The 11,829-nt window shown below is 36.1% G+C and overlaps 1 protein-coding gene across 2 annotated transcripts; it reads right to left on the reverse strand.

Annotated features, from left to right (window-relative positions):
* Nucleotides 1-501: 501 nt before the first annotated feature.
* Nucleotides 502-8,905, reverse strand: mvb12ba (multivesicular body subunit 12Ba). 2 transcript variants are annotated; one of them, XM_087791162.1, is made up of 11 exons: nt 8,595-8,905; nt 7,040-7,161; nt 6,724-6,831; nt 6,550-6,646; nt 6,200-6,329; nt 5,232-5,369; nt 4,980-5,030; nt 4,630-4,724; nt 4,494-4,549; nt 4,362-4,421; nt 502-2,668 (listed from the first exon to the last, which is right to left on the reverse strand). In XM_087791162.1, exons 2-11 carry the CDS (start codon nt 7,151-7,153, stop codon nt 2,582-2,584), a joined length of 936 nt encoding a protein of 311 aa, XP_087647288.1. In that variant the 5' UTR covers nt 7,154-7,161; nt 8,595-8,905; the 3' UTR covers nt 502-2,581. The 2 variants fall into 2 exon arrangements, with proteins under 2 accessions (XP_087647288.1, XP_087647287.1); XM_087791161.1 differs by lacking the exon at nt 4,980-5,030 and having other exon boundaries at nt 8,595-8,902.
* Between the last annotated feature and the right edge of the window lie 2,924 nt (nt 8,906-11,829).

The raw sequence follows: 11,829 nt of genomic DNA on the forward strand, positions 1-11,829 counted from the left end.
CTATATTGTAAACTATCTGTATTGCTGTTGCCAATTTTTCTTTTTCTAAATTTGTTTACAAAACAAGTCTCTTGTCGTAACGGTTTGAGGTTTTATCTTCTGGTCGATCGAAAAAAGTCCCAGTACTTGTTTGGGAAATACAACTGTAAAGCAGTTTGGTGGTTACACGACACTAAAAGACTCCGGGGCGGACGGGTCGTCCAGACAACGAACATCGTTAAAAAAAACATCCATAAAGTTCTGCTCTGAGTCATGAATGTTCAACATGAAACCATCATGAAATGAAATATGAAGAAATAAAAACGTGAAAATGATACTTACATTTTGACTGGGAGGAAACCTGCAAATGTTGGCTCCGTCGTTCCTTCATCTATTGCATTATTGTACATTAGTACAATAATGTACCTTATATTATAATTTTAATTTTGATTATAAAAATCTGCATTAGTCTACTGCACCATAATCCCTTAATATAAACCTGATCTAAAGAGAACATTCAAGGACATTTCATGACACTTTAATAAAGTTTTGTTTACACCACAAATTCAACTATACTGTCGTTAGTCAGTAATACACGTGAGACAGAACTTGTAGATTTGGATCATGGCCAGCCAAGACTTCTGACACTGAACCGCGCATGCAAACACACGACTTGACCGGTCAACGAAGAACGATTCGACGTTGGATGTGAAGAACATGCAGTTTGAGATCTTGTTTCCTTTGCATTAGTGAACATGAAAACAGTGCAAACGTCACATTTCTAAAGTCAGCGCGACCGAAGTGGCTCATAAATTAGACAAAATATTAGCATTAGTCATCTAATTATTTGATATCAATGTCTGGAGAACACAGGATCTGTCACTAGGTAAACGTATAAAAAAAAAGATCTTAAAGGGAGTGGTGAAGTGGCTTTAAAAGATTTTAAAATAATCTTTTGAAAATTATAGCAGAAGTGGTTTTGTCTCGTATCACGAGAGGAAGTAAGAAATCGTAAACATGAAAATGAACCACAATGGACACACAGTGGATGAGAATTCACAATCGACACACGGTGAACTAGCTTTGTGCGTATGTAACATCTGTAAAGAAAGTAGGTTTCTCACAACAGCAACAGTTGAACATGTAGAAAACACATTCATGGAGATCAACTCAGGGAAATGGTGACCTTGAAGGCAGTTTTGCTTCACAGAAATAATGTTTAAACAAATAAACAAACAGGGATTATTATCATTATTAAACAAACTATGTTGTGGCTCAAATCTGAACATCTCAGAGAAGATCTTTGTAGAGTTTAAAGTGGCTTGAATTTCATTATTTACTTCCTTTATCTATTCTAAAATCTTGAGATAAAACCCGGAACTTCTGAAACCAAAATTTTGAGTTTGTTCCCATATTTCAAAGGTGGGAGGAAACCAGAGTGCTTGGAGTAATTCTTTCCATTCAACATTACACTTTTGACAGTGCAAATGAAGATGTGATCTTTGACAGGGTGTAAATAATGTTTTAAATTACCATGACTTAGAGCAGATTTGAGGGTTCGGAGTGGAAGATTTGGGGAGTTTATGTGGATTAAATTCAGAGCGTAATACTTTCCTCCAGGCTCAGCTTGTAACAGCAACTCTCAGTCACCACAGTACATCAGAGGGGATTAAAAAAGTACAGTAAAAGTGTGTTCATCGACAGTTGAACCCGGAGCAGTCGTCACCAGGAGAACCGAGTCTGGCTGGACTAGGAGGAGCAAGTGGTCAACAGCGAACGCGAAGGTGCTTCACAGCCGCACCGATATCTTACAGTAACATCGACAGGAAGTTCACCTCCTCTGAGGTACGACTTGACGAACGTTTTGGACGGATTACAGAGACAGATAGTCCTGTAAAATGTTCTACTCTCGTTTGAGGGAAAACCAAACTTGTACAAACTTGAACCAAAGCAACTTGTTTTTCACTTCAGTGACTTGTGCTGATAGTGATCTTCACACTTCACTGTTCAAACGCAGCCGCGACACGAGGATCAATGCATTTGCTCTTCATGACTTGTAGCAGTAAAATAATTATCCGGCCAAGTTTATAACCAGATAACTGTACAGGTAACCTTCTTAATAAAGCTAAATTAAGAAATGTTCATGAAAATACTTATGAAAAATAGTTAAATGAGACAAAAATGTTGGGTATTTTTAGTTAATAAAATCATAAAGATGATAGTCATCGTTCCACTTAGGGCTTAAATCTGATTATAATGACAATCCTTTCTTGACTGCTTGAACGTGACATTTGAAATATTTAAGTAGAATGTTCCAGACATTGAACAAAGCTTGAGATGATGAGATTCTTTCACGTCTCCTCCAGCGAGGAATTTTCGTCCGACATCGCTGCATCTGGAAACATCTAGTAGAATTCCTCCTGTTCAGTTTTTAGTTCTTCAAAGCTTTCAGATAAAGTTCCCTCTTTCACAGTAAAACAGCAAACACGGAGAGAGTCCAGAGCTCCAGGAGATTTTTTCCTCAAACACATGTTCGTGGTGGAAATTGTTTGTCTCGCAGGTTCACCCACATTATGTTCCTGCTGGTTTGTCCAAAGTTTTTTCAGGCCTCTGAGCTCATGGTCGTCCGTGTTGGACTGGGAGGGAGGCGAGCTGCTGCGCTGTGCTCTGTGCGGAAGCTGTAATCATACTGATGCAAAGAAAGAATGTTTTAGACACAGAATATGATTCAATATATACGTGTGTGTGTCATGCATGAGCTGCTTAAAGCACACTATAGAGCAACACTGACATCTGGTGGCTGAAAGTGGATACTACAGCATTCTGTGATAGAACGGTTTCTGGTGATGAAGTAGGTCATGTTTTTAACACGCAGTAGATTTCATTCATGAAGCGTGAGCAGAACGAATTTGAGAGTAAAACGTGAACAGCAGGAAATTCATCAATATCTTAGTAGCTCCGATGTTGTGTTAGACACAATCTACAACCGCTCCTGAGCATGTGTAGTTTGTGTAAATCAAAAGAATGCATTAAAATAAGGTTTGTTAATATTAGAAATGAACATTTTATTTCATATCTCGCTTTGTTATGCAAACTATTCACATTTGAGAAACTTGATTTGAAGATAACATAAAAGAAAATACGACACATTCAGTTAAACCAGTTCACAATTAGCAGTTTTAAAACCAAAATTATGTTCATTATGGTGAATTATCTACTTAAATCGACTCAATAGATACACATTCTTTCTATGTGATGAATGTTTATTTAAAAAATAATAAGAAAGAAATGGGTAAACAATCGTCGGGTATATTTATTTGCCTTCAGTTTTATGTCAAATAATTCATGTTTTATAGTTGATATGTTTTCTCAGAGGTTAGTTAACAGACCGTGGTAAAGTTAGCAGAATCGTTGTCTGTAAGGCACTAAATTAGATCACTGGTCATGGACCGTCAAACTTCCAAAAGGCTCTTTAGCTTCATTGGTTCGTCTGTTAGTGATCCGATTAGATCGTCTATATATTTATCATCTGATAGGATAGTTGTGTTAGGATGAATAACAACATCTGTCTCATAGCTGCACTTTGACTGTTCTGTCTTTCTACAACTAACAGAAGAAAACTAAATATACATTAGAAACTAAAGAAAGAAAACAAAACATTTCCTGAACTCCACTTTAGCCGAAAATATTTCGATCTCAGCTACCAAAATGTCTCTCTCTCGGTTTACATCGTGTCTATAATAATTAGTATGGTAATTTGTGGCCACGAAATATTAATTCACACTCTACTAACTCATGGCCATGAACTACTAAATCATTTTAACGTTGATGTTTCAGAAATATTATAATTTGCAGCTGGAGTAACCGACTTGTGATCTTTCTTTCTATTCCATGTTGAGGTGTGGTTTATATATTTTTATCAACAGCATTTTACAACTAAATTATTATCAAAAAATGCCCTCAACAACAATATAGTCTGAAATAATTCTGTATAAATATCCTTAGTTTTAACTAAATGCAATCTAATCTCTTTCTTCTGGTCAAACAAATCATAGAAAATGAGGTTATACTTTCAGTCTCTTGTGTCAATGATGGAAGAATAGAAGTTATGAGTAACGAAAAGAAAAAACACAGATGTCGTCCATGTTTCAATGTTACGTTATTCCTCAAAATAATGTGTCTTATGGCAAAAATAGATAAACATAAATTAAAAAAATGCATGATATGCCTTAAACGGTATGGAAAAATAAAGACTGCAGAGCACAAATCCGCTACTGCAGCCACTATATGTACAGATATAAATATTTTGCGGCTTGGCTTTTTAAAGAAGCACACATATGACCATGCAGAAATAAAAACAAATATGACTCATCAACGCTCACCTCTTTCTCAATGTCCTCCAGAGACTTGATTGTGATGCCGATAAGATCCACCTGCTGCAGCTAAAAACAACATTGTGTTTATCTCGTTACATTTTCACAAAAAAATCTGACCCAGCAGAGCATTTGACTTACATCTGAGGATGCGCAGGCAAACTTCTCAGAGATCATGAAAGGAACTCCATCCATGGCTGGGATTGGAAAAGGAAACAGCAAGGTTTAAAAAAAAAAAATACAACCTGTGGATGATTATATATGTATTTTATATCACCTGAAATAGCGTATAAGTTGGAGTTCTGGTGCTCGTAGTCTGGTCTGGTGGTGTTTTTTCCTCTGAAACTGGCCGGTAGCGTCATGGAGATATGCCTGAGAAGAAGAAGAAGAATATACATATATACTTGAAATTAAAACTATAAAGTCTCAACGTGACTGATGTGTTGACCTCACAGTTACTAACAGCTAACGGGGAAGAAACAGAGAGGACAGGAAACACCTCGGTCGCGGGTGTTGTCCACACAGAAACATGAGCACGTTACGACACGGTTAAGAAACACGACAGTCAGGAGGTTTACACAGAAACTATTGCAAATATTTTCCCGACTACATCAATGCTGAACTCACCCGTCAGAGCCTACGTTGTGGAAGACAGAGCTTGGAGGCCAGATACATTTACTACAGAGAGTTACAATCAAAACAAAGTCAAGTCTCTTGCAACAGATTTAGATATTTTAGACCCAAACAGGTTTCTTGTCCATTCTGGTTGAACCATTAGTGCCATTTTTACTACTTAAGTTAGAAGAGCCGCTGCACTTCTCTCGTTCAAACAAATTGTTGGGTTTGTTTTCCTGCAGGTATGAATTCCAAAAAACCTACTTAGGCATAGGAGCAGCCGGGACAGTTGCACTGGTGGAGTTCATGTTCTGGACGTGGTGGCTGGTGGGCGTGTGCGACGACTCCTGAGCTCGAGGCACGTTTCCCATGCGATACCAGATTCCCATGTTGTTGAGCTCCCTGACAAACCAAACAACTCAAATATTAATGCAGTCTTATCAAGTTAAAAGAACAATTCTCCCTTGAGCATCATGAGAATCTTGAACAGACACAAATTAGACTTATTTCATCAGTTATCAAGGACAGCTTCTAACAGCTGAAGCTATTATAGTCAAGATCGGAGGACATTTTAGTCATTTCCGCTTTAAATTAAATCAACAATGAACGCGTCGATCAAAACATGTTTTGAATTGAAGTGAAAAGTGAAGTTTACATTTTGTTCACCGTTCTCTGCCCTTACTTCTTTTAGTTTTCAAGTTTTTTTATTTTATTTTATTGCTTTTGTTTTATATTTTTTCTTTTAAAGGTTATTGATTTATGTAATGTTCAGTTTAATTGTTGTAATATAATAGGTTTGTGCCATCAATACCAAAAAAAAAAAAACTACTGTGCGTTTTTAGTAGCTTAATTTTATCTCCTACAGTCGAAGTTAAATAATATTGTAACTTTATCAATATTATTATCATTAACATCCACAAGTAATTTCCCTTTATTTCTAGTAAATGAAATGGCAGTAAGAATTGAATTGAATCCTTGAGATTGACTTAACTTTACAACTCACATGTTGACAGTGTAGAGTTTCTCCAAAGAGCTGTTTCAGCAATAGTAACAAGTCTGTATTTTTAGATTAGTATTAAGTACTGTGTCTTACACAAGCTTTAACCTGACAGATGTGGGATGGAAAACCAGTTCACAGATTTTGGACTTGATTCAAAACTGTTCTAAAGTCCCAGTGGGAGGAAGGCGAGCATTGACAAGATAAATCCTAAATAAACTGCTGGGAATCTCACCCTATGAAGGTGTACTGAGGAGGAGCTTGTTTGGAGCGTCCAAGAATGCGGATGTCACAGATGGCTGCCTCCGTCGAATCTCTGGGTATGAACTTGATGCACAGTCGTCTCTTCCTGAAGGCCTGTTCCTCTGTAGAACATGAAGAGAACCCATTCAATCTCTTGTCGTGGTCAATGTATTTTTAAATGGTATTTCTTGTTTTATCTAAATCAGGATAGAACATTCTTGCTGGCAAACATCTGTGCTCTCAACAACCATAAAGATACTTTACAACATGCTGGACTCGCATTCACACACATTCATATTGAATGAAATGACCATATAAATCCACGAATAACGTAACACTTACGCGTGTCGACCGTCTCCTGAATGGGTATGAAGCCCACAGGTAGCGTATCCTTTATGTCAATCAGCTTCATGTCGACAAGAACATTTCCTAAATGGCTCTGTTAAGAAAAACAGACGAGGACAGTGAGGAAGAACTGGAGGAGACAAAAAGAAATGGGCGACAAAAGCGACTCACGTTTTCCTTTGAGAAGACCCTTGTGAAGCACAGGTATCGTGTCACCTTGGATTTGAAAAGACCATCTTTCCACAAGTCAGCATCTAGGCCATCCGTGGTCGTGGACACCTGGAAGCAGATAAGACTTGGTTAAAATAGCCCGTCTACTTGACTTTCAGGTGTAATGTTGCATGTTAGACTTTGAAATCTGCAGTGTTTCAATGGATGTTTGCTTCTTGGTTTTTATTAAGTTTATTAACTTTTATTAAGAAAACTCCCATACGGATCTCAATCCTTATCATCTAAAAGGCAACAACTGGTAAGAAAAGGAACCTACCACATCATATCCAGTAGGAGCTCTGTTTCTAGATGCTACCACGCCAACTCCAGTAATGGGGTCCATTGGCATCTCAGGCAGAGCTTCAGAAAGCTCCCTGACCTCAGGCATCATGTGGTTTCCTGTTGGTAATTTAACAGTTAAACTCTTTATTATTATCAACATTAATGTAAAACACTAAACAGATTTTGCTTCCGGCTCACGTGGGATTAAACAGTGATGAATATTTTCAAAGGTAGACATAGTTACGAGACTATTCACGAGACGGTAGCTATGTGGAATTCACTTTGAGCAAGAAAGGACAAAAAAAAAATCTCTTGAATCAACTCGGACAACTGAGGCCTCCTGCATAGCATCTCCTTGACAACCAATGTATTCTGTTTAGGCTCTGACAGAAAGAAAAGTTCCACTCAGTGTGAAGACAGACTGTTTCAATATTCAAGTGACTCTACTTGAAGAATGAACAAAAGCGGCCATCCAACCCTCCGGGAGCCAGTTTGAACACAGGCCAGCCGACTGTTTATGCACAAATCTTACACTTTTATCAACTGATTCTGAAACAAATATCATTAAAGAACTTAAGCTTGATAAGATTTCATCAACTTTTCATCAAACTTTTACCATTAGGCTACAAACAGATGTTGTTTTCATTTGCCTTTGTGTCATTTCAGACAGTAGGGCGACAACAAACGTAGGAGGTGTGACCAGCTGCCAGATGTTTTTAAACAATAGATTATTTCTTCACTTGAATACAATTGAACGCAACATACATTTGCTTTAATTTATCTTAAAAGAAAAACTTTCTTGAATCAACAGAACATGTTAGCAAGCTGACATTATTCGTCAGATTGTAGATTACAAAGTCAGATTATAGCAATATACAAAAAGTTGCATAGGAAATCAAGATGAATATTGAGAAGAAAAAAAAGGAAATACCATTAAAAACCAAAAACAAAGACAACATCTTTCAAGCAAATGTAGTGAAATGCCAACATAGATGAATGTTATAACTGGTGCATAGATGAGGAAAATAAAAGGACCACTTGAACAGTTTATCAATACATTTAAAACATATAAATAACAACTCTTTTTTTTCTTTTTTTTTAAACGCATATACACCAACACAAATATATAAAGTGCATTGATGGAAATGAACAATAGCAACTATATTCGAGCTGAATTCAAGTTAAGATGTGCTAACAGATATATAAACAAACAAATAGTAGGCGATTCCAAATATGTGTTTATAGGCTGAAGGGTGTGCATGTGTGGCTACTGTCCCGTGAGATGCAGAGGCTGTTGTTGTGGGGATTTAACCGGCTGTGTATTAAATATCAGCTATGTGGCTAAGCTAACGTTAGCGTGGATGTATGTCCTGCTTTGCATTGATGGACTAAAACCGTAAAATTGGTTTAGAACCAACAATGTTGTCCAAGTGAAGATCGCTGATATATCATAACCTCGAGTAAATGTTAAATATTAGTAATTCGAGAGTGTTTACACACAAGTGCAGACTCGTAGCTATCGCGTTAGCAGCTAATATTAGCACACTTACCTAGATCGCTGCCCGGTTGTTGTTCAATGTATCCTTTTTTTTTAAACCCTTCGTTCGATTCTAAGTCGAACCACGATAGTTTCAACACTGCAGAGAGAGATCTAACGGGCAGAGGTGTTTGTAAACACTGGGCATGGTGGTCCTACAACAAGCGACTTTCGGGGTGTTAGCTGCGGGGGAAGTTACGGAGCTCCACACACACCCCACCACACTTGTTATTGGTGGAGAATATTCAACACACACACGAGAAATAAACACTTTTTCGCACGTTTTAAAAATGCTTTTCTTGTAAAAAAATAAAAAAAAGGGAAAAAAAGAAAATACAATAGGTTTGCAGGAGGGGTTGCTGTGTAACAATTTTACGACAATTGCCTTTACTACATGACAAACTTATCCAATAAAATACTTTCGTCATTTAGTCTTACTGACTAAAAAGCTTGTAATGACGAAATGATGCATTCCTAAAATTTTTTTTTGTAAACCAAAATACCTAAAGCAAAGTGCTAATAAAAATATGTAATTCCCATTAATTTAGTTATTACCATCATTAAACATAAACGTTTGCAATATTTTTATTTAATTTCTTTGGGTTATTTCTTAATAAGGGAAATTGATTTCAAGCATGATATCTATGACATTACTTGTACTATATATATATATATATTATATTATTTTCCCATATTATTGTTGTATTGCTATTATCCGCATCAAGAAATCAAAGACTTCCATCCTAATGATAACCTAGGGAATCATTTTCTGAACATTAGGATCAGAATAAAAAAATCTTTATTGGAAAGGGATTTAAACACTGGAATTTGTTGTGGTGGCATTACAGAATATCCAAATTAAATAATACAAATATAATAAAAGAGATTTATTAAATAAAAATACAATACATTGAAGTACACTAAGATAAATGGCATATAAATGAATAATGAATAATAATAAATGAAATTATATTGAATTAAACAATATTCATGATTCAGAAAGCAGATGGATAGAAAGAGTTCTTGAACCATCATGTTCTTGTCCGTATTGATCTCAGGAGTATCTGCACCAGGGTGAGTATTTAAAAAAAAAAATTGTCTCAACTTCTCTTGATGTGTAGAAGCAGCAGGTCTAATCCGAGGTTCTCCTCGATGACGGGGTGAAGAACACTTACTTTGGCAATCTTTTATATCACGTGTCGGAGAACCATGGACTCAAATTTTAACTAGCAAATTATTTTTTAATCAAATCTGTTTTGAGTTAACAAAACCAATGAATCTCACAAAAAACTAATCCGTCTAGTTCTTAAATCATATATTTAATAACATAATTTATTTACATTATCTTTCTTCAATGCATTATTTTAAAGTAATTCATTGTCGTCATAGTTCTCCTTGGATACATGTAGTACTTCTTGCATCCACATGAGGCTGCTGCTGCAATTACATGTTTATAGATCCTTTTAAATCTCTAATTTATCTAATATAATATCTCTAATGAAACCGATGAACTTACCAGCAATTGATAAAACTAAGAGCCCTTTGAATAAGAAAGTGAATCTTGTCCTATAACAGGAATGTTACACGAGGGGAATTGACTTTTTTTTCTATCAAAAATAATTGGTGCTTCATTCAAATGTAAGTTGTATGTATAATGATAGTGGAGTAAACAAGTCATAATCCCCAATATTATAATTTGAATGAAACCTGAAGGTCATTCTGCTGCCAGTGTGTATCTTGCTATAATCTTGAATTGTGAGCGAGGAAAACAGCCTTTTTGTTGCAGAGAGATATCCAATCTCGTTGCATGACAGAGTAGAAGACAAGCTTCTCACTGTTATTACCATGTGTCAGCTTGTATTAGCTGCTCAGGGGACGTACTGACCACTGAAGGGAAACAGGGTGGGGGGTTCGGCAGGAGAATCGGTCACATCTGCAGACACCGAGACCATTTAAGCTCCCTGTGCGACCGCGATTACTTTCCCCGAATGGACTTTTTGAATGAGGTGAAGCCGGTGTCGGAAAACTTTTGTCTTTTATCTCACTTCATGAAGTCAAAATTGAGTTTTTCCAAATGAACTATTTTTTCATGAACATCATAATAGATCACTAACGTCAAACTCAAGGCCCACGGGCCAAATCGTGCCCGCCAAGTAATTTAATGTGGCCCGCCGGATTGTTATGGTTCATCTTGATATGTTATGTAACAGTGTTTAAGATAAGATAAGGAACAAAGATTATTGATCTCAACAATAAGAGTAAAGCCAATCTTTAAGGAAAATATTATTTTGGTAAAACATAGAAATAATAAATAAAAATCAGAATCTTACTTCCTGTTAGGTACATTACGGCCCGCAACATAAAATGCTCCGATGTCCCTCGAATTATGTTAGAAATCTGTGTCATACGTTCTGCTCATAGAATCAGATCAAACTATGACTTTATTACCTGTTCACCGGTTTGCTGACTTAAAGAAATAAACAAAGGTAGTTGTTTTTTTTGTACTGACCTTTAAGTAAAAAAAATCAAACCCCATGTGCCTCAAAACTAAAACCAAATATTACAGACAGACAGACAGACAGACAGACAGACAGCTAGATAGACAGACAGCTAGATAGACAGACAGACAGACAGACAGACAGACAGACAGACAGACAGACAGACAGACAGACAGACAGACAGACAGACAGACAGACAGACAGACAGACAGACAGACAGACAGACAGACAGACAGACAGACAGACAGACAGATAGATAGATAGATAGATAGATAGATAGATAGATAGATAGATAGATAGATAGATAGATAGATAGATAGATAGATAGATAGATAGATAGATAGATAGATAGATAGATAGATAGATAGATAGATAGATAGATAGATAGATAGATAGATAGATAGATAGATAGATAGATAGATAGATAGATAGATAGATAGATAGATAGATAGATAGATAGATAGATAGATAGATAGATAGATACATACATAGATACATACATAGATACATACATAGATACATACATAGATACATAGATAGATACATACATACATAGATACATAGATACATAGATACATAGATACATAGATTGATAGATCTATCTATAAAATCAATAAAACTTTATTGTTCCCTCTGAAATTGTTTACTAAAATAAATACATCTTTTAATATAGATATACAATAAAACACAAAACTATTTGTTCGTATTGTTGTGATTAGTATTTGTGTACAGGTCGGATGGAAAATGTTT

This window comes from Callionymus lyra, chromosome 5, assembly GCF_982586985.1.
Source record: "Callionymus lyra chromosome 5, fCalLyr1.hap1.1, whole genome shotgun sequence".
Lineage (NCBI taxonomy): Eukaryota > Metazoa > Chordata > Actinopteri > Syngnathiformes > Callionymidae > Callionymus > Callionymus lyra.